Raw genomic sequence first — 24,915 nt, forward strand, 5'->3', positions numbered from 1 at the left:
CCGTCTCTGCTCATGCGTAGTTGTTTTCATCTTTGGGTGGGTTTAGTGACATCTCTGAACAGTCAAAGGGACTCTGTGATACAATATCCACAGTCTACGTCTATCTTCAGGAGTTCTGGGGACCGGGTCGATGCAAAACTTTTTTTGATGTGTGTATTTGGAATGGACGAAACAGGAAGAAATATGAAGGAAAAGAAGTTTATAACGTAGAAGACGCATCGCAACGTGTACCTTCCGCCCCCCTCCTGGTGTTCCTCTGCCATTATTTGGTGTATTTTAAAGTATGGAAAGCAGACTACACTGTCCAGTCACATTAATGTGACCACCTGTCAAAAGTCAGAATAACCACGCTTTGGAGCGCGAACTGCTGTGAGAGATGCAGGAAAAGAAGTAGTGAGGTTCTGGATGTTAGCGACAGGGACGTGGAGCTGTGGCAATTCCAGTGCCGTGGGCACTTAAGCTAGGATTCTCGGTTGAGAATCCATAACGCGAACAGACTTATCGATATGGTCCCACAGGTTCTTTGTTGGGTTTAAATCCGGAGAGTTTGGTGGTCAAGAGAGTACGGCAGGCTCCTACTGGTCCTCTTCGAACCACGTAGGTATACTGTAAGCTATGTGACACGTTGCATTGTCCTGATGGTAGATGCCATCGTGCTGAGGGAAAACAAAGTGTATGTGGCGGTGGACATGGTTCCGAGGTATGGACGGATACTTGTGTCCATTCACTGATTGCAGATTGACGAGATCATCCAGGAAATGCCCTCTGCTCTGGACACTCCGGACTATTGTTCTCCGATGGAGAATAAAATGCGATTCATCCGAAAAGGCCATCTGTCATAACTCAGTGGACATCCAGTTGGGGTACTGACGGGGAAATTCCAGCCTCCGTTGCCGATGAGCAGCAGTTAGCTTGGGTGCATGAACCAGCCGCCTGCTGTGGAGCCTCATACGTTTGGTGAATGGTCGTTGAGGAGATACTGTCAGTAGCTCCTTGGTTAAACTGCCTGCCCGTTACATATCCGCAACCATCTTTCAACCCTGTCATATATGGCCCGTGGTGCACAACAGTTGCCTCCGCACCTGTTTTGGATAGCGGCGTTTCACCATTCACGGTGTACGTTAACTGCGGCCACACGCGAACAGTTTACAAACTTGGCTGTTGCGGAAATGCTTCCACCCTTAGCCCGAAAGCTAATGGTTATGCCCTTCTAGACGTTACATAGATCGTTTTGTTTTCGGGCCCCCCTGACAGGGTTTATATGTTCTCCACTGCCAGTTCCGCCACCAGCCGTCTATGGTTAATTACTGCACGTTTACATCGAACATACACTACTGGCCATTAAAATTGCTACACCACGGAGATGACGTGCTACAGACGCGAAATTTAACCGACAGCAAGAAGATGCGGTGATATGCAAATGATTAGCTTTTCAGAGCATTCACACAAGGTTGGCGCCGGTGGTGACACCTACAACGTGCAGAAATGAGGAAGGTTTACAGCCGATTTCTCACACACAAACAGCACTTGGCCGGCGTTGCCTGGCGAAACGTTGTTGTGATGCCTCGTATAAGGAGGAGAAATGCGTACCATCACGTTTCCGACTTTGATAAAGGTCGCAATGTAGCCTATAGTGATTGCGCTTCATCGTATCCCGACATTGCTGATCGCGATGGTAGAGATCCAATGACTGTTAGCAGAATATGGAATCGGTGGGTTCAGAAGGACATCTTATCTGCATGGCTGTAACGGATCGTCCAGCCACGTCTCGATCCCTGAGTCAACAGGTGGGGACCTTTGCAAGACAACAACCATCTGCACGAACAGTTCGACGACGTTTGCAGCAGCATGGACTATCAGCTCGGAGACCATGGCTGCGATTACCCTTGACGCTGCATCACAGACAGGAGCGCCTGCGATGGTGTACTCAACGACGAACCTGGGTGCACGAATGGCAAAATGTCATTTTTTCGGATGAATCAAGATTCTGTTAACAGCATCATGACGGTCGCATCCGTGTTTGGCGACGTCGCTGTTAACTCGCATTGGAAGCGTGTATTCGTCATCGCCATACTGGCGTATCAACTTACTTGATGGTATGGTGTGCCATTGGTTACACGTCTCGGTCACCTCTTTTTCACATTGACGACACTTTGAACAGTGGACGTTACATTTCAGATGTGTTACGACTCATGGCTCTACCCTTCATTCGATCCCTGCGAAATCCTACATTTCAGCAGGATAATGCTCGACCGCATGTTGCAGGTCCTGGCCGGGCCTTTCTGGATACAGAAAATGTTCGACTGCTGCCCTGGCTAGCACATTCTCCAGATCTATCACCAATTGAAAATGTCTGGCCAATCGTGGCCGAGCAACTGGCTCGTCACAATACGCCAGTCACTACTCTTAATGAACTGTGGTATCGTGTTGAAACTGCATGGGCAGCTGTACCTGTACACGCCATCCAAGCTCTGTTTGACTTAATGCCCAGGCGTATCATGGCCGTTATTACGGCCAGAGCTGGTTGTTATGGGTACTGATTTCGCGGGATCTATGCACCCAAATTGCGTGCAAATGTAATCACATGTCAGTTCTTGTATAATATATTTGTCCAATGAATATCCGTTTATCATCTGCATTTCTTCTTGGTGTAGCAATTTTAATAGCCAGTAGTGCAGATGGTGATCACATAATATGACTGAGCTGTGGAATATACAGACTTTGTACCCTTATGTTTAATCGATTTGGCCATTGTGTGTAATGGTTTTAAGATTCAGAGGGAGTTTGTAGAACGTGTAACTACTCGTATTAACGACAGAGTGCACAGGCTGTTGTCTTACTTGGCAATCCTCCTGGAAAATACTTTCGTACGTACTGCAGTGACCTCCAGGCGTAACGAACATTTGCACTGAAACCAGAGTTTATGCCCTTCAGATAGTAACGCAGAAAAACACTATTTAACAAGTGAAAATGAAAATAAAATCATTTATTGCTTTGTTCTAAAGTTTTTTTACTATACAGGTAGAGAAACTGAAAAAAAGTGATGGTAAACACTGTCTGACGAAAAGAGTGAAGCGCACACAAGTGAAGGAGCAGAGTAAATGGAGGTTCAGTGTATGGGAGGGTATGTGGTGTGGTTGGGTCAAATTTACAAAGAACTTCCCAGAATTAGATCACTTACCAGTAAGAGCTGAACCGTATCTGGCCTGGATGTATGCACTGGTTCAGTTGGTAACACTGTCATAAAGGCACTGTATCCTCCCCTGAGGCAAACTGGCCCCAACTGTTGTAAAAGGTCCTTGATACTCTCGATACTCGCACTGGGACAGAATTTAAACCTGAGGCAGTCCCACGCATGTCCTAACGGCGACACGCATGTCCTAACGGCGACAGGTCTTGGGATCTTGCTGGCCGCAGCACCACACAATTCATAGGGTGTTGTCCCGTGTGTCGACGAGCAGTGTGCCGTTGGAAAATGGCAGCACTATACTGTCTCACAAGATGTAACACATGACAACTTGGATGTCCCTGACGTACCATTATGCAGTCAGAGTTGCTTCAGTCACTGCCAGCCTTGACCTGAAATCACATCCAATTACTCCCCACTTTATGACACAGGAAGCAATACCGCTAAGTCTCCCAAAAACATTGGAAGAGTAGTATTTCTGTCCAGTGGCCACCATACTCACCGATGATGGCCAACCGCATTATGCAGAACAATGGCTCATTGTTGAACACACTGTGATGCCATTCATTAGTAGTCCACGCTTCTCGGTGATGGCATCACTCCAAACACAGAAGATTGTGTTGTGGTGGTAACAGTGGGCATGCTACAGTAATTCCCTTATCCATCTGGTGCTAGTCTCCAACCATTGGTGTGGGATGACACACAGTGTTGCAAGGTTTCCATTACTTGTTCTTGGATGCCAGATGCAGATGTGATGCAGTCGCAATGTGCTTGGTGCACATTTCAGCGATCCTCCCTTGTAATGGTCGCATGTGGATGACTGAAACCTTGATGATGAGTATGCCTGCCCTCATGTTCCCAAAAAGTCCAACATCAGGCCATTGTCACATCTGAATGAACCCAAATCTGTACATTGTATTGTTCGACCAACCAGCGAAGTGGAACCCCACAAAAAAGGCCCTTTTATAGCTTTGTCAGGTGCTAATACACTGTCTTACATGAATATGTGGAATCTCCATGTCCTACACAGTGATAACTCAACATATGACCCTGTTCATGCTCCTTATACGAGTATATCCTACCAGGCCTCGTAATAATGTTAAACATGAACAACACTAATGCACCCTAGCGGTTGTTCAAGATGTCGCAGAGAAGTCCCACTGTGCTCATTCACACACACACCAATGGTGTGTAAGTGTATGAAGTTACACTGACAACTCACCAAGTGTTTTGGGTGCTTCAACTCTTTTGTCAGGCAGTCTAGATTGTAAACTGAACACAGAGCTGATGCATATACAGTTACAATCCTATTTACCGGTACACCTCTAAGCACTTGCCCATGAAGGTATTATGATTTTAGGATACAAATTTTTCCCTTTTTTTTCCTTTTTTACTCTCAAATTGGAGAAAGCTGCAGCACTGAAGGTTTTGGGTTTCTTTTCTACACGTTTTGGAGTTGTGCCAATTTGTGGAATAGCTGTTTTCCATTTTTCTCCTTTACGAATTTAAAATGTTACTTGTTACTGTATACTTGAAGTTGTGTATAACTGGAAAATTCTTGTTTCGTATAGAAATGTAGAAAATTTTACGAGAGAAGTCAAGCTTAAAAAATTTATCGAAACGTTGATAAGTGAAATGGTAACTAAGGTGTTTGGAGGGTACTAAGAGATTGAATATGGTGAGTACGTGAATTTAATGTTCTGGCAGCAGTTTTCGATACATCTAAACCTTTTAGAGTGCTTCAGATAGAAGAACAACACCACGAAAAATAAACTTGAGATTATGATGTGCGGTCAGCAGAGTCACGTGATTGTGGAGTGGACTGTTTTCGGAGTGTACAACGCGAACAGTCCCGACGCGTATGTTAGACCCCAAATTTAAAATACAAACATATTACAGTACTCTCGTATCGTGGGCTCACGTCTCACAAAGCGAACTTGAAAAGTATGAAGTGCAGTAGGCTGTTTGCCGAGTAGATTGTTTTCGATGTGTAGAGTGAACTTAATGAATATATAGATTACAATGGCTCCATTATAACGTATTTTGTCTTAAAATATTAAGGTGAAACCTATCAATAAGGACAGCATAGAGGCATTTATACCCATTTGAATGCTTTCTTTGAATAGAGTGCAAACCGTGACAGTGTGGTAAAAGAATTAACTTGGACTAATAGTTCACCAAGTAATAATTAGAACACTATGATGTTGGGACTTTGAAACAACGTGTTTGGTAAGAGAATAACAGCTAAGTAACATGGTGGACTGTGATATATAAAGTGCATCTTGCCATATCTAATGTGAAACTACAAAATAGTTATGAGCACTTTTGGTCTGCATTGCCAACTGCAGGTACTTGGATCAAGAAGGATATTGTAAATGTTACTCTTTCCTACATCATTCTTTACTATTTATTGTCGAGTAGTCACTTGCAAGAGTTTTTGTTTAATTATGTATGAAACACATCATTTTGTGATGAAGTCGTTTCTTAGACTTCTCATTTTTAGTACTTTTTGGACATAACTGGTACCCCACACATTATAAATAATACTCTGAAGGATAACAAAGTCAAAAGTTAAATTCTTTTGTTAAATTACATCTCACACCAAACATTACAATTCTGTGGACGCTTCATCTATTGACACTGCTTTCCTTCAGGCAGCATTTGTGTGTGCTACATATTTATCTGCAGCGATAAAGATTTTTTTTCCTTTTCGTTTTCTTTGTCTTTTTCTTCATATAATTGTGTAACTGCAGTGCTTGTGAGCATTACTCCAGTCTTTTGCCTGGTTATCCAAGTTGTACATCGAATTTTGTACTGCTTAATGTAATGTACTAGAAAAAAACACATCATGCAGTTCTGACGTTAAGCTAACTGGTTACAAGCAATCGGAAAACAGTAGATGAGTTTCCATTGTTGAAGTATTCATACCACATGAAAACTTTTCCTCTGATAGGTGTATGTTGCATGACATTGGTTTATGTATCAGTGTGGTCGTACTATGATATACCAAAGCCATTCTGGGGCGTTGCTTACTTTTTTGATAAATGTTAGTAATTGGTTCAGTTTGAGTCTGTCTAATATTTAGTTAATTCTGAGAAAACGTAAAAGATTAGGATTTTATTTGCTACAAAATATATGTACACATTTTATAAGAAATTTATCAAGTTTCCTCCATTTTTATATGCTCTGTGGGTTAAATGCTCTATAATTTATAACATCAGTTATCTTATTACTAAATTTAGTAGTAGGACTAATATTATTGATAGATTAGGGAACTCCTGTTTCATTACAAATGATGCTCTGTCATAAGAGGACAGTACTGTTTCAAACACTGTCTTGTTGAGACCTTGAAATCTTTGAATTCAGAGTTCGAAATTTAGTGAGTAGACTGTCTGGTTCTGGTTTTTCCTGCTTTAATTTGCAATACGATGATTGAAGAGGAAGAACATGTAGTGGGTTCCCAGTGGGTTTCCAAGTGTGGAGAAGTGAACAGATGGGACAAAGAAATAGAATCTGTTATGTAAAATACAGAAAAACGTTTACTTGTTAAATTGGAAACTGGTGTTGGCAAGTAAGAGAGTGCAAATGGTGGAATATAAAAATGGAACAATCACAGAAAGAAGTATGTGGAAAGGTATAAATGTTAGAGAAGAAATTTGAATGGAAGTTTTTAAACAGGAGCAGTAAGGTGGCTTAGATAAGGAAATTGATGAGGTGAAGTTAGGGATAAATAAAGATTTTGGGAAATTCAAAAATTATGTTTCTGAAAGGGTTACAGAGACGCAGTTATAAACATAAGTAGAACAAGGAAAATTTGAGAATGTCATAAGTGTAAAGGTAGGAGGCCTGGACAAAAACATAAAATCCAGGCTGTTGAGTTCAAGCAAGGGAAAGCTGAAGTAAGGAAATATTGAGATCAGCTTTAAGAAGAATGTAGTTAGATGAATGAGTAAGAAGTGGAGAAAATTAATGAGACTACTTCTAGGATTGAGAACTGGATTGAAAAGAATGAGGGATCTTGATAGATGGCAAACAAGTGGTTCACTTCATGAAAACAGAAATTCTGTGTGTTATCATGAGACAAAGACAGTGAACTAACAAATGTGAGAGGTAGAGTACCAAGAGGCCAAGTAATTGTAGGGCTGGGAGAGTCCTAAGTGGGAACAGAACTTCCATATTTGAGTCCCATGCTAGGGTGTGTATACTTACAGGACAACAAATGTTTCACGTTTCCATTATGGAAGAATTTAGTAATTTCTAATAGCACTAATACTACATTTAGTAATCGGACATGTAAAAGTCAGAACGTAATGGCAGAAGATAATGTGTTTGATGGACTCATCGAGTTTATATATAGAAATGTTTCCCCAGCTATAGAATGGAGTCAAAAAATATGAAGGGCAGCAAAGAGATGGGTGGAAGGAAAAGGGTAGTTTGCAAAATGAAAGTGGTAGTAGTAATGAGAAAGATATTAGTGATATTAGTAGTAGTAGTAAAATGGAAGAAGAGGGAAACAAAGAGGTCACAAATCTTTTATATAATGACTTGTAAAAACGAGATGAGGAATGACACTGAACTTTTTCTGAAATTATTGAGGAGATGATCAGGCCTACCAAAAATTGTTTGAAGAGTCCAGTAGATATAGGTGTTGAGAAGAAAGTTAATGTTTTCATCATTGGCTAAAAGGTTAGCAACAGGTAATGACAAAGAAATACATTTATGTGTAATACAAAAGAATTAGAAGGAGATATATATAGAGATAGATAGTAATGACTGAACACAGAGTGATTTTATTAGGAATTGTCACATGAAGTAAGTGAAACTGATGATACTAGGACTGGACAACATCCTATGAAAACTGGCATTTATGATGGAGAAAACAAAGCTCTTTTAGACACTGGTAGTGAAACTGATGCAGTTACTCAAAGGTTTTTCAATTATGAACAGGAACATAATGATGTAATGAATGTGTGATTATCTGGACTAAAAATAGTAAATGCAATACATAAATTAAGCGAAGCTGCTAATCTGCAAATACTTCTGTAATTTGAAATTGTAGGCATATGTTTGATGCATTTTTTTATGTTACCAGGGCAAAGTGTAGCAATCAGTTTAGGTGTGGATTGGTTAACAAACTATAGAGGATAGATTAATTGTGGAGACAGTTTTGTTAATATTGGGTATGAAGGATCAAAAGTGAATGTGAATTTTGATGATGTGACACTAGATAATAATAACTTACTGGAACATCTTGAATTAAAAAGGACTGATTGAGTGAAATTGTAAATGAACCTGGCCCGAGATTGTGATAAGGATAAAAGGGGGTTGCAGAAGAGCTTAAAAACCAAATGTCTGAATTTGAAGGATTAAATAACCAACAGAAAGAGGAATTAGAGACGTTTTATGGGAAACATTTTCTGGCAGACAGCCAGACAGACAGAAGTAAGAGTGAATTCAATCTTCCTTTAATAGTTGTGCATAAAAGAACAGTAGTGTAGAAGTTGTCATAGATGCTTGAATGTGAACACAGTAGTGAGGAGAGAGACAAATCCCCCAGAAAATATGGAAGGGATATTACAGAAGTACAACAAGGTGAACTGTATGGCAGTTCTTGATTTAACTGATGAACTGGCAAGTACCAATTACTTAAAAATATCGAAACTGTACATCATTTTTGTAAATGAGAAGTTATACCAGTATACTGTTGTCCCACTAGAGTTTAATATGCGTGTAAGCATCTATGTGACTGCTAGGCCAAGTCATAAGATCAGAGCTAAGCTCCAAAATAATTGGGTATGTAAATGACCAACTAATTAACATTGAATCTTGGTAAGAATATTGTAAACTCTGGACAAGGTATTTTAAACTTTAAGAAAAGAGAGCATGATCACTAGGTTTAGAAAATGTGAAATTTTAGAAAAAAAAGAAAATTTTTGTGCAATATCTCACCGACAACTGGTATTAAAAGTGATCCAAAAAACATAAAGACAATAAAAGAATGTCCATGTCCTAGAAACCAAAAGCAATGTAAATCATTTTAGGTCTGTGCAATTCTTTTTTAGAAATTTTGTGGTTGGACAACTGTTACCTGGACAAAAAATATCAAGAAGCTTTTGATGAACTTAAGGAGGCTTTGAGGGAGAGGAGGCTCTTACACCACCCTGACCTCAGTCAGCCATTTTGTTTAGAAACTGACTCCAGTGGGCACAGCGCTGAAGTGGAATAGTTCCAGTATTATGGGGACGAGTGGAATGAAGATAATAAAACATTATCCTTTTAAACAGGTCATTCACTAGGTGTGAAGAAAAACGTAGTGTGACTGTGTGAGACGTATTGGTGAAAGGGGATTCCAGGAGTTTAGAGGTTATCTATGGAGAAATAAAACAATTATTTACACTGATCACAGAGCCTTTTCATATGATTTATATTAATACATGGATGATTGATGTGGCGAACACTCGTTTTGCAGCAGTTTCAATTTAAAATCATATATGTTAAAGGTACACAAGACATTGTGCCAGATACCTTCCCCAGACTGGCAGTAGGATGGAGTTATAAAGTCGGAAATAAACAATCGTGAGCAGCATGTAAATCTGTTTTACCTCAATGAAGTTCATGGAGAGAAGAATATTGAATAAAACTGCAAAAATCTTTGAGGTTACATCAGAATCATGATGACGTGTGTAAGACGATAAAAAGGAACTTGGGTACGACTGCCAACATATAACAGGATTTATAATTATTTACTGTTTCAACAAACCAATGAAAATGAGGTAAACTGTGGAGTGTATTGGCCCAGTGAGCACATAACTGAAATAGTCGATTATACCCATTTGAATTTTGAGCATGTAGGTGTTAAAAAGAGTGTACAGAAATTAGCACAATCTGTGATTTTTCTTTATAACATGGCAAAGAGGGCAAATAATCCTATTAAAAATGTGATAAATGCCGAGGAGCCAAAGTTACTGTCCATACATGTAGACTTCCTACGCTGAATGATTTGATGGAACTGTTAGCTGAGGATTTCTATGCTCCTTTGCCAAAAACTGAAAAAGGTTTTGCCTGTATTTATGTAATGCTGGAGGTATTTTCCAAATTTATAAAGCTCTAACCTTCTCAAAAGCCAACTGGCGAAGCAATTTTTTTATCATTCAAACAGCTCACTTTTGTGTAATCAATACTTTCTTTGCCAAAATAGCCCAGGAAATTATTCTATAAGACATTGCTGAGTGGAAATTAGCAAGATATGTTTTGGTGTTGATTGTTTCCAAGACTAGCAGTTGTATGAAGAACAAAAGTAAAGGAAAATGTTGGGGCAGCTTACAAGGAATCCCATAAGTATCCGAACACAAATTCAGTCTTTAGGAAGGCTTGCTTGGAAGTATTGTGTTAACAATTATGACGCGAAAAATATTAGCTGCTAAAAACTCACCTTGTGCATCAGGAGGGCGCCAGAAAATAAGTCTGCGAGAGGTGCAGTATAAAACTCCCATGGGATGTATGTATAACAAGTCGTAAAATAAGACATCGTCGATATTCAAGAAATGTTCACAACAAACCATTAACTTGCACGATGAACACCGAATGAAAAATGATGCGCCACAGTAATCCCAAAGGTACGCATCATCAAGACTGAAGACGAACTCCGTGGGAGCTACAAACCTTGCAGAACGTTCAGCTAAGTATCCACTCTTAAATAATGCACATAGAATCAAATTGGTGTCATGGGGAAATGTGATGGCATGCAACCGAATGTGAAACCGTCTGTCATGGAGCTTATCGTGAAACTGGCTATTCTTTAAGGCATAGCTTTAGATAGTGCGATAATATGCCTTGCTTTTCATTTTGACTAAATGCCATCTTCGGCAGCTGTTGTTGCAGATGCAGTGTAGTGTTTGCTTTGTTTATCGTTGACATACTCGTCTTTGTGTCAACACCACTAGCAGTGTAACACTGTTGTGAGTTATTTATATACTGTACTCGCCATTGCATACCTCCAATTCCGACCCTACTGCCGTTATTGTGGTTGCATGCTAAACAATATGTGGGGCGTCAAATGCCGTAAACATCATTTACCTTTTGCGACCTCGCACTCAGGGGGTTCCTTGTCAACAATATGTTTCTTCAAAGTTACGTATTCATCAATATGTAGACCAAAAAACGGTTACAACCATTTTTTGAAGTGTTACTGGTCATTACGCGACCATTACTGGGTGGGAAGGACCAACAGAGATGAGCTAGAAATAATGAGAAGAAAATGATTCCGTCTTATCTCTTATTACTATTATTATTATTATTATTACTATATCCTCAAAGTTGCAGTGGTACATATCAAACATAAATGGCTGACGGTACAAGAGAGGTGTTGTGTCTCATAGACAAGTTTCGTTAATTCATCTACCTGAAGCAACCATTGTTTATCTTTTGAAGTGCTTACAGTTACCTGTTTCGGCGTGTTGTTTGCAGGTGGAGCCACTAAAGACTGGAGACGTATGTTGGACGTGAACGTGCTGGGTCTGAGTATCTGCACCAGGGAGGCCGTGCAGGGCATGCTCAGCAGGGGCGTCGAAGATGGCTTCATCATCCACATCTGCAGGTGAGTGGCTACCACAGTGTGCTTCGAAAATGGAGAGGCATGACCCCCTGACAAAGAAAAGTTTCTGAGAGTAGCACGTTCTTCCACTGCTCAATTTCAGAGTGGGTCGTTTATTTATAAAATGACGATCATGAAGAGTCACTTGTCAGCACTCTGTTACTGAAAGGAGAAAATGGCATACGAAATCGGATGATTTTTTGATGCAACTTCGATACAAATTGTTGTGATAACTCATATGCTTCATTATCGTGCCGCAATATTGTGATTTTACGAGTATGTGAATGCAGTGAAGCAATACAAATGGACTCCAAATGAACATTAATGGATGTTAAATTAGCTGAGCTACGGACGAGATCAGAAGGTACTCCACATGATGCTCCAAGACGTCACTTTACAACTAGTTAACAGGATTGGTGGGCTCCTGTGGTTTGTGCCAAATGTGAATGTAATTACCAGTTTGGACCAAGAGCGTTCGTGGCTCGCGTGATAAAGAGTGCTCGTAGACGAAGTAATTGGTGTTGGACGGGGCCCACACCTGCACAGACGCACGAAACGAGACAACGATGGTGGCTGGATTCCATTGTAAGCGACCAGCACAGTGTAGGTGAGATGTAGTTCAACAGCTGAAGTCTACGCACAAACACATATCTTGCGTAACTTATAAGCGATAGCTGGCGATTCTGCGAAGGATTGTGTTAAGAAGTTATGTCAGTACATTGAACAATTCAACAAATACAGATGTTAGAAGTCTAAGTGCCTCGCAATAACTGTCAAAAAGAAGTAGTCATATACGTAAGTGTAGCAGAAGGGAGCAGGCACGGAGTGGTGAGGTGGTGTCATTTAATTCTTATGTAATCATTCATTGCGATAAAGTTATATTACACACCGTTTCAAAACACAATAAAGAAATTATGAAAACTGATAGGATGAGAGCTGTAAACATTTGTATAAAATATCAAAAACTCTATCCCGAACCACTGACCTGATCAGTCAAGTAATTTTCGTTACAAAGTAAAATTTCTACACTCTAGTCTGAAGTAAGTTAAAGAAATTAATGTGGCCAACCACTGAGTAGAATTTAAGGCCACAGTATGGAAAATTAATAAACCATCAATATCGCGTAATGTTTTTTCAAAAGAGAATGAAATAAATTATTCTGATAGTTGGAAATGAAAACGTTTTGTTAAAAATTCTCTTTTAAGTTGGTTAAAATCCACGGCTAATTGTTACTCAGGACGCTATCGCCAGAAATATCATACGTTTTCCAACGTGAAGACATCTGTCTTACTCACGATGGTTTTTAAAAAAATCTTTTATGTTACGCTATAAACCAGTAAAATAAACTGCTTAATTCTTTCTTTTTCTCTGAGGCTTGCTGCTCCAGTATAGCTGCCTATGTGCAACGGCAGCATATACATTTTAAAAAATTATTATTCACTAAACTGTACCTCTGACCTAAAAAATGAAATGGAAAATATTACAAGACGCCGTTCTGTATTTGTTAAGATTATTAACTTTAATACTTCTTGCAAGAAATGACTATTAAAAGTGTTTTTGTTATTTTATCATTAATGGCGTCGCTACAACAATTAACTTACACAAAATGGTCAGGGCAACATATAATTATTACGTAAATAAATCATGGGTCAGAGAAGGTACTATTTGCTACCAACAAAAAACACATTCTACCATAAATGACTGCAGACGTATTTGACAAAATTGATAATAACGCTACAAATAATTATATTACTCATTTACAGACCATGATCTCTATGCGACCGTCAGATAGGACATCAGAGCCAACGAGACCAGGAAGACAAAGAAGAAGACAAAGAAACAAGCGTCCTTTTCTTATATACTAACTATACAGAGATAGTAATTATTGCATATCTAAGGGCGCAGAAAGCGCTTCCATTGTTGATGAATATCGTTAAGTTAATTTACATTACTTTTTTCCGGAGGCTATGCCATATCAGTACAGCCTGAAATTCAGTATGTTTCTATAAAGCCAATTTTAGTTAACTGTGACTGTAGTTACATAAAATGTGTAGATTTTACAGTTTCTTTTTATGAAAGCATGCACTAGTAATAATACAAGAACGTGTGTTCCACTGTACCAAATTTAAATTTCCACACTTGGCTTAAAACTCAGCAACCTATTCTGAGAGTAGCTCACAATAACTTACACAACCTGTAGCAAATGCCTGCTCCTCGACGCCTAATCTTCATGCTTAAAGATAACAGTAAGACTGCAGCTCGCAGCACACAGGAAATAATTCATGATCAGAATTACGTAATTACAAGTGAAGCAACACGCAAGAGAGTAAATTAAGTTAACAATGAATTACTCAGTTCATGCAGATGGTGTCATATTCAGCTAGTAATAGTACAAGAGTCACAGTCTGTCAAAATGGCCACCGTCATGCGAGTCTGCCACTTCCAATAACTCAGGGTGAATTTGCAAAATTTTGAACAGAGCGAACAAGTATACAACAAATTTTTGTAACATAAGCGGCCAATTGTACGCAAAACACACAAAGTATATCTCTTACAGGGTTAAAGACGAATCTTTATTATTCGATTTCTGTATTCACAACAGTTCAGTTCATACTATAACAACAAATAAAATGACCGACAGCGAGGTTACTTAAGGTTAAGCACTACTTAAAACATTGCACGTGACTTATGTTTCTGAGGTTTCAGACGATAAACACTCTTTGGCCAGAGCACTAAGACCTAGTCTACCAGTATACAGCAATTTCTCACTGGTTTTTGGTGGACTTATATATTGCAGAACACAGTTTGAATATTACAGTTTCCTCTAACTGTAACTATAACAACACTGTGGCGACAGACTGTCAGATCCAAGAAGTACAACCATGATGTCTGCTGGCGCTTGGTTCAATAACGAGTCAACCAAAGCGAAACGAGTCTGACAACTTGCTGCCAGAAGCAAATCTTGTAAAACAAGGAAGGTGTGAAAGAAGTAGTATTCCTTACTACGACGTGAACAGTGTAAGATAAAGAATGTGTGCTAAGTGAAAATTATGTGGCAGTCTCTAAATATAAAATTTACATTCCCATCGTCCACCCCTTTTCTGAAGCAGTGCAGTCTTGGGAAGTACTTGTACCAATGTATCCTCCTCCTCCTTTATTCTCTATATTTAAAGATTGTGTAACCCCCTAAAGTACATCTAATGAGATTTGTGCTCACTAATTTACCTCTCCCAAAGCAAAAGTAGCTGAAATCAATTGTTTGACCAGCTCCATAATATGTTACCTCCAGCTTAAATTTCGTCAGTATGTATAATGACACATACCTGGCCATGAACGACTTTCCCTGGAGCTGTAGTGTGCGAAGGCAGTGCTGGCGTACTGTGCAGACACCAAAGAGAATGCAGGAAGTGCACAGGTCAGCGGCCAACCATCAACTGAGGGGGTTGTAGCGGTGACTTAAAATCATCAGAACGGGCTCTCACTTTCGATTAAGGAAGGACTAGGCCCAAGTTTGCACATATAATAAATTTTATTATAGTGTAGTTCCTCAGCAGATGTTCACATTCCTTGGTGCTCAAAAAATATACTGTACAATTTACATTCATTACACTCCTTATCCTTTTGCAAACAAATTCTTAAATAAATACGATCACTATCAAAATATCTTCAAACCATTTCAGTAACAGCAAAAATTTAAGCAAAGGCTTTCTTCGAAGTGAACTCAGAAAGAAACTCGCCTACCAACCAGGCTGAAGTTTACCTTTCCCTTAAATAAAAAATACTAAAAAACTCAACGTTAAAAAGACACAAGCATAATTGCATTAAAAAAATATTTACCCAATTAATAAAATTATTGAACATTCAACATTATCTTAGCAAACCTTGAACAAAGCAAAATTTCTGCAAGTCTAATTAACACACATTTAAGCATAAGCTACTCACACAACTATAGCTCAATAAGAGTGCTAAATTACAGGAAGAAAATACAATTTAGAATTTTACAGTCCTGCTCTGGACACATGCCCTTCTTCCTCTCCAAACGGACCCACACGACCCCCGTACTCCTCCGGGCCAAGGTACACAAATATTGAAACCAGAACAAGAAAGCCTTCTGGAACACACAGAAATCTGCTATTAGAAACATTTCTACCCATGGCCTTATACACACGTTGCAGTCTTTAACATGCAAATAAAACACAATAAAATAGTTGCCATATAATTAAGAAAACAACCCCGCAACTTAATTACGAGTAAAAAACCTTAACAATTACACATCTCTCTTTAATGAAAAGAACATTCACTGATATACACATACGAAAACCAAAATGCCTCTTTCGCAACCAATTATCATGTTCCGGCTTAGTCGAATATTAATTAACGACAAGTAGGTAATGAGCAGCATCAGTATCATAATCTGAATATGAACTGAGAAAGTTTTTATACGACGAAAGAACCTGCGCGATTCTTTAATTTTTGGGATAACCACAGTTGTCGTTGGAACGATGCTCACTAGATAGATTATCGGTAAGACAAACTCCAGCAGATGGAAACGGAGCCCCATAACCGACGTCTGAGGCCCGGAGAGCAGATCAACGTCCGGTGTTAACACCGAGGCAGTCCAGCCGTCACTCCCTCTCTCGCACACTGTGCTCCAGCCCCAGCGCACCACAGTTGCGCCTCCTGGTCGCTCAGTACCGTCAGCCCCCCTGCTTGCTTCGGAAATGCGCAATATACCCAGCCAGCGCTGAGACAAAATCGATAGTGGCTAGCTTACATAGTCTTTGAACCAGAGGAGATAGATTCTATTACCTCGATGTGAAGACATCAGGGGCCTCCCCTTCGGAGCAACAGGATGGACTCTTCCAGCTCTCAGAACGAGAATGCGTTTCTGCACAATACTGCTCTGTCGTAGAGCTCGAGCTCTATTTCAAACAGCTACGGTAACTGAGAAACAGATGTGCTAACTCGTCTCTATAGGCAGTAGAAGGTTAGACTTCCTGTGCAGCATAGGGGCATCAGCCTTCAGGATCCCATGAAAATGTTGGCTTTTGTGATGCCAATTGCACCCATCTGACATGCACCATTACTCACTTTTCAAACTGTTTCGCCACCTAGATGTAAGTAGTCTGGTCTCTCTTCACTAGATGTGAACGTGCAAATGAGACAGCTCTGTGCTTGACGAGTCACTGAATTGTTTGCTCATTTGGTGATCGTCCTTCACTATAAATTTTGTCTCACTATTCGCGAAATAATATTATTTTCTGTCATCGGCATTTCTGGTACTGTGAGAGCTGAGTTTCTCCTGGCGTATGCAATGTTCAAACAACTTACGGGAATATCGCCACGTGGCGTCATCGGCAACAGGTGACTACCCTGTTATTTTCACGGCAGAACTTCAGCAGGTAAGTGCTGTGCAAGTGAATCTGAAAAATACGCTTATAACACCCGAGAAAATCGGCTATTGTATAACGTCATATTGGCACCGGTCGGGCAATGAAATTTAACAACACGGAAATTCTGGCGTGCACTTCTAGCGATTGGGACAATGTTATTAAGGAAGCAGCTGAGCCAGCCGGAGTGGCCGAGCGGTTCTAAGCGCTACAGTCTGGAACCGCGCCACCGCTACGGTCGCAGGTTCGAATCCTGCCTCGGGCATGGATGTTTGTGATGTCCTTAGGTTAGTTAGGTTTAAGTAGTTCTACGTTCTAGGGGACTGATGACCGCAGCAGTTAAGTCCCATAGTGCTCAGAGCCATTTTAACCATTTGAAGCAGCTGAAAGTAAATTAACAAGTAATCTTGTAAATAGAGATGGCGGTTTTTGCTTCAGTTCTGTGTAGAATCCTGATCTCTCCCTCGCCAAAAACTAGAAGGTCAGAGTTAATGCTATCGCACCTGTTGTTTAGTAATTTTCTCTATAGGTAACTTCCGGCGTCGGCCAACTTTTTTTGTGTGGTGGTGCTAGTGTTTACAGTGTATGTGTGTGTGTATGTGTTTTTTTATCTTTCCGGAACTGGTCTGCAAATTGAGGTTTCAATTTCACTTGCGCAGCACTTACTTGCTGCCGCTTTTCCTGAAATTGACAAGTTGGTTGCCTGTTGAAACGTGAGACTATCTACGGTTGTCGACGACATCATCCGGCTGCATTCCCAAAAGTTATTTGAACATTCCTGACAATGTTCGTCAGACTACAACCTGGGGGAAGTATTCGCTTTCTATTTATAACCTATATCTCACTTCGGTACAGCAGTGCTGAGTCAGCAACACCCTTATCACATTTTAAACTAGTTTCTGACTTATTTTGTATGTATTTTCTTTTGTGTGTCTTTATCTTCAAAGACGTTGCAGTCCATACAATTAACATGTTTCACTTATTGTGATATTATTGACGACAATTTTATCTCCAGCAGGATTTTCCTCTCTGAAAAGAACTGTTTTTTTTATTAAGTCAATTATTATTATTTTCGATACAAGTAGATCTTCATGTATTGTAATCATCGATGGATAGCCATCTACTTGAAAAAAGTTATTTCAGCACTGAGAAACCAGTCAGTATTAAATACGAGTACATCAGGTCAGTTGAACTCAAACGAAAAACTTTCTGAGGTTGTACAAGGATATTTTCTGTGTTGTTTGGTATAAGGGACCCATGCTGTCCTGTGGCTCATTACAGAGTAGTAATGCACTTTATTCGGTTTTTCACGAAAACTACCTTGGTTTCCGTGAAATAGTTGCATAAAGGTGTAAAATCTATAATACGCACTCACCAAAACATATAGTAAAAGAACACAGAGGGAGGTAACAATGCTCAGATAAAGGAAAAATTACTGTGAGGGGGTTTTGTGGCTGCGGGAACAACTACCCTACCGTGGTTGTGCCGCTCTTCCGTTACACTAGGTGAATATCGGCCAATACTTCATCAGTAAACCCATTCATACAGCTGTGTAACACTGTTAACGTGCAACTAATATGTTTTCGCCTTTCGGCACGTGTTTTCAGTGGAATTAAATAAAACCTAATAACAGGGACTCAAATATCAAAAGAAATCCAATCGCTATGTAACGAGCCACCGCTGACAACGAAACCCTCGTATCAACAAACAATGAAAAGATCCCAGAATAACCTGCGCCATTTTGTCGATGGAGTTCTGTATTACTGTCTAAAATCGAATTTGCATAACTTATCGTCAGTATATTGTGTACACGATGTAAAGTATATACATGCAGATATTTTATAAGCGGTATCAGAGTGTTGGCTGTTCTTCCTCTGCATTGAACAGAATTCTCACAAACACGTCACAAACGTTGCGATTTAATGTTTTCTACATTGTCGTAACTGCACCAGTAAGTGGACTACAGTTGTCGGTATAGCTAACCTACACTCCTGGGAATGGAAAAAAGAACACATTGACACCGGTGTGTCAGACCCACCATACTTGCTCCGGACACTGCGAGAGGGCTGTACAAGCAATGATCACACGCACGGCACAGCGGACACACCAGGAACCGCGGTGTTGGCCGTCGAATGGCGCTAACTGCGCAGCATTTGTGCACCGCCGCCGTCAGTGTCAGCCAGTTTGCCGTGGCATACGGAGCTCCATCGCAGTCTTTAACACTGGTAGCATGCCGCGACAGCGTGGACGTGAACCGTATGTGCAGTTGACGGACTTTGAGCGAGGGCGTATAGTGGGCATGCAGGAGGCCGGGTGGACATACCGCCGAATTGCTCAACACGTGGGGCGTGAGGTCTCCACAGTACATCGATGTTGTCGCCAGTGGTCGGCGGAAGGTGCACGTGCCCGTCGACCTGGGACCGGACCGCAGCGACGCACGGATGCACGCCAAGACCGTAGGATCCTACGCAGTGCCGTAGGGGACCGCACCGCCACTTCCCAGCAAATTAGGGACACTGTTGCTCCTGGGATATCGGCGAGGACCATTCGCAACCGTCTCCATGAAGCTGGGCTACGGTCCCGCACACCGTTAGGCCGTCTTCCGCTCACGCCCCAACATCGTGCAGCCCGCCTCCAGTGGTGTCGCGACAGGCGTGAATGGAGGGACGAATGGAGACGTGTCGTCTTCAGCGATGAGAGTCGCTTCTGCCTTGGTGCCAATGATGATCGTATGCGTGTTTGGCGCAGTGCAGGTGAGCGCCACAATCAGGACTGCATACGACCGAGGCACACAGGGCCAACACCCGGCATCATGGTGTGGGGAGCGATCTCCTACACTGGCCGTACACCACTGGTGATCGTCGAGGGGACACTGAATAGTGCACGGTACATCCAAACCGTCATCGAACCCATCGTTCTACCATTCCTAGACCGGCAAGGGAACGTGCTGTTCCAACAGGACAATGCACGTCCGCATGTATCCCGTGCCACCCAACGTGCTCTAGAAGGTGTAAGTCAACTACCCTGGCCAGCAAGATCTCCGGATCTGTCCCCCATTGAGCATGTTTGGGACTGGATGAAGCGTCGTCTCACGCGGTCTGCACGTCCAGCACGAACGCTGGTCCAACTGAGGCGCCAGGTGGAAATGGCATGGCAAGTCGTTCCACAGGACTACATCCAGCATCTCTACGATCGTCTCCATGGGAGAATAGCAGCCTGCATTGCTGCGAAAGGTGGATATACACTGTACTAGTGCCGACATTGTGCATGCTCTGTTGCCTGTGTCTATGTGCCTGTGGTTCTGTCAGTGTGATCATGTGATGTATCTGACCCCAGGAATGTGTCAATAAAGTTTCCCCTTCCTGGGACAATGAATTCACGGTGTTCTTATTTCAATTTCCAGGAGTGTATTTGGGTCCACGTGTGCGCAATTCAATACCTGACCTGCTGGGAAAATAAGCAGTAATAAATAAAAATTCTTCCAGTCCATCTGTGGCATGAATCAGCAAACCAGTATTTAATAGTATTAGTTGAAAAAAGTCTTGCTTGCGATTTTAGTTTTTTTTTATTTATCAACTACGCGTTTCACCTTATTTAGGCATCTTTAGGATGATCTTAATTTGGTATTTCTTAGGACGATCCTTTAGAGAGAGTGGCTTAAAGAATCGTCGAGTACATCAGGCCAACAGCGCCTTCGTTAACAGTAAATACTTCCTAAATGGACGTGAGAGACTCCAAGACCTGCATAACGCGTACACGTTCACAGGAGCAAATAATACACTACTGCCCCATTAAAATTGCTACACCAAGAAGAAATAAAGATGATAAATGGGTATTCATTGGACAAATATATTATACTAGAACTGACATGTGATTACATTTTCACGCATTTTGGGTGCATAGATCCTGAGAAATCAGTACCCAGAACAACCACCTCTGGCCGTAGTAACGGCCTTGATACGCCTGGGCATTCAGGCAGAGCTTGGATGGCGCGTGCAGTTACAGCTGCCCATGCAGCGTCAACACGATACCACAGTTCATCAAGAGTAGTGACTGGCGTATTGTGACGAGCCAGTTCCTCGGCCACCATTGACCAGACGTTTTCAATTGGTGAGAGATCTGGAGAATGTGCTGGCCAGGGCAGCAGTCGAACACTTTCTGCATCCAGAAAGGCACGTACGGGACCTGCAACATGCGGTCGTACTTTATCCTGATGAAATGTAGGGTTTCGCAGGGATCGAATGAAGGGAAGAGCCACGGGCCGTAACACATCGGAAATGTAACGTCCACTGTTCGAAGTCTCGTCAATGCGAACAAGAGGTGACTGAGACGCGTAACCAATGGCACCCCATGCCATCAGGCCGGTTGATACGCCAGTATGACGATGACGAATACACGCTCCCAATGTGCGTTCACCGCGATGTCGCCAAACACGGATGCGACCACCGTGATGCTGTAAAGAGAACCTGGATTCATCCTAAAAAATTACGTTTTGCCATTCGTGCACCCGGGTTCGTCGTTGAGTACACCATGGCAGGCGCTCCTGTCTGTGATGCAGTGTCAAGGGAAACCGTAGCCATGGTCTCCGAGCTGAATGTCCATGCTGCTGCAAACGTCGTCTAACTGTTCGTGCTCATGGTTGTTGCCTTGCAAACGTCCCCATCTGTTGACTCAGGGATAGAGACGTGGCTGCACGATCCGTTACAGCCATGCGGATAAGATGCCTGTCATCTCGACTGCTACTGATACGAGGCCGTCGGGATCCAGCACGGCGTTCCGTATTACCCTCCTGAACCCACCGATTACATATTCTGCTAACAGTCATTGGATCTCGACCAACGCGAGCAGCAATGTCGTGATACGATAAACCGCAATCGCGATAGTCTACAATCCGACCTTTAACAAAGTCGGAGATGTGATGGTTCACATTTATCCCCCTCACACGAGGCATCACAACAACGTTTCACCAGGCAACGCCGGTCAACTGCTGTTTGTGTATGAGAAATCGGATGGAAACTTTCCTCATGTCAGCACGTTGTGGGTGTTGCCACCGGCGCCAACCTTGTGTGAATGCTCTGAAAAGCTAATCATTTTCATATCACAGAATCTTCTTCCTGTGGGTTAAATTCCGCTTTTGTAGCACGTCATCTTCGTGGTGTAGCAATTTTAATGGCCAGTTGTGTAGAATAAGTTGGGGCTTAAGTAGTTAGCATAGTACACCACAGCGTCGTGTGCTAGTACTGATGCCTCTAAAGCATCGTCCTAAGAAATACAAAATTAAGATCAGCCTGAAGATACCCAAATAAGGCGAAACCCGTAGTTGATAAATAAAAATCTAAAATGGCAACCAAGACTGTTTTCAACTAATACCATTAATGAATAGTTTGCTCCTTCCACATATACTTGGAAGCACTAACTAACCCAAAAACATACCACTCCTAAGAGCTATAAATAATGGTCTGCACTTCAAGTAAATACTGGTGTAATGTTTTTTCAATACACTGTCCTCTGTCACCAATAAAAATGTCTGCACTTATACCCATTACACCCTCTATATTAAATAATTTTGTGATTAAATTACATCTCCTTCTCACACCGTTGAAGCCTAGTATTTTTTTGTCTGTATGTTTTGTATAAACTTTTGTACTATAATAAACATTTATCGATTAACTGAGATGCTGAGGTTACCTACTGTGTTTCAGCGTATCACTTCCAAAAATATTGCGATAATACACGACAAACAAAGAGATGTCATTCTCCAGTACTTCAAATGTTACAAAATTTTGATTTATTGTTCACCTAGTACACTTAATGCATGCAGCGTGATTCATCTGCTCCTACCAATGTCGTTTTGTGCAGCCCGCAATGTTATATCTGGCCATCAAAAACCATGTACGAGATTTCCACATTCTCTCTCTCGCTACGCGCAAGTTTTTAGTCCTAGAGAAAAGTCCGCAGCTCGTGGTCGTGCGGTAGCATTCTCGCTTCCCACGCGCGGGTTCCCCGGTTCGGTTCCCGGCGGGGTCAGGGATTTTCTCTTCCTCGTGATGACTGGGTGTTGTGTGATGTCCTTAGGTTAGTTAGGTTTAAGTAGTTCTAAGTTCTAGGGGACTGATGACCATGGATGTTAAGTCTCATAGTGCTCAGAGCCTACAGAGAAAATATACGGGATCTTTTTTGTAAGTAATTTAATGCAGCTTGATTTTGTACTGGGATACGTTTTCGCTGGGCGCTAGGATATTAGTACTACTCAAGAAAACCATACAAAAGTGACCTTCAAACGCACCTTCGACTCCACACTCATCCCTCACCAGTAAGGATTCTTAGTACGTTGTTCGTGGCACTCCCTGCTACCACTGTACAAAAATTTCCGACCACGCGAATTACTCCTATATTCGAACTTTTTTTGTCCGCCCCGATAGCTGAGTGGTCAGCGCGGCGGCCTGTCACGCCAAGGGGCCCAGATTCGATTCCCGGCTGGGTCGGAGATTTTCTCCGCTCAGGGACTGGGTGTTGTCTTCATTATCATTTCATTATCACCAGTGGAAGGCAACAGGAAACCTCCACTGGAATCTCTTCCCTAGACGCTCATGCGGTGGACCTCTATGACGAGGCTTCCCCCATGACAAGACCTGCCGTAAGGCAGAACACAAAGTTAAAAAACAAAAGTTTGACCTTCTTTGGTCTCAACTGATTAGGCTATTGCGCCGCCAGCATATTTGGCTATTTCTTTTGTGGTGTCACCGCCAGACACCACACTTGCTAGGTGGTAGCTTAAATCAGCCGCGGTCCATTTAGTACATGTCGGACCCGCGTGTCGCCACTGTGTGATCGCAGACCTAGCGCCACCACAAGGCAGGTCTCGTGATACGGACGAGCACTCGCCCCAGTTGTACGGACGACCTAGCTAGCGACTAGATGTACGAAGCCTTTCTCTCTCATTAGCCGAGAGACAGAATAGCCTTCAGCTAAGTTAATGGCTACGAACTAGCAAGGCGCCATTAGCCTTACAGTAATTGTAATTAAAGTCTCCTGTGTATCGTCAAGAGTGATGTACCACAATGATTGATTAAAGATAAGTAGTAATCCAGCTACGTACTTTTCTTCATAGCATTAATTACGTAGCCTGTTCCAGACTTGACGCCCGTCGGCGTGTGTGTACGCGTGCCTTTCCTTCGGCTACCTCCAGTGGCGTAACAGTCTTGTTACGTCACTACATCTTTAACAATATTAATTTAAACGTGCCCCTAAGTGTAATGAAGAGAACAACGACTTTTGTAGACTTACGCTAAATCGATTTACTGTAGCTATTCGATCCAAACTTAACGCTTACTAGCACAGTATTTTCTAAGTCAGAAGGACTAACAAATACAACGATGAAATAGGTCATTTTCTACTGTTAAATTTCATAAAAATTTTATGCAAAATTTACACAAAAGTCAATTTTACAGTTTGTAAGTGCACGACTAAGCCTGTGGCGTAACAAGGGCAGTCAGTGAAGACCAAAACTGTTCCAATGTGGGAAATAATTCACGCAGTAGAAAATTTTTGCAAAGCGGTAGGAGGGAGTTCCATGAGCAACAAACTACAAATCCTGACCGGTAGCGGCTGAATGTGGGAGCAGAGGTGCGTATGATGGTCACTTTTGTACATTGTCGCTTCTGGCGAAAGCGTATCCCAGTAGAAAATTTAATCATTACATAAAATTTCCTACAAAGACGCCCAGTTCATTTTTCTGCAGACCT

The 24,915-nt window shown here is 41.6% G+C and overlaps 1 protein-coding gene across 1 annotated transcript in view; it reads left to right on the top strand.

Moving 5' to 3' along the window:
• LOC124595610 (dehydrogenase/reductase SDR family member 11-like) overlaps window positions 1-24,915 on the top strand; it is a 121,699-nt gene that overhangs the window by 30,437 nt on the left and 66,347 nt on the right. The window contains exon 3 of the mRNA XM_047134427.1: window positions 11,654-11,783. Within this exon, the coding sequence (XP_046990383.1) occupies window positions 11,654-11,783 (130 nt within the window). The remainder of the gene's footprint in view (window positions 1-11,653; window positions 11,784-24,915) is intronic.

The sequence above is a fragment of the Schistocerca americana genome, chromosome 2, assembly GCF_021461395.2.
Source record: "Schistocerca americana isolate TAMUIC-IGC-003095 chromosome 2, iqSchAmer2.1, whole genome shotgun sequence".
In the NCBI taxonomy this organism is placed as follows: Eukaryota; Metazoa; Arthropoda; class Insecta; order Orthoptera; family Acrididae; genus Schistocerca; species Schistocerca americana.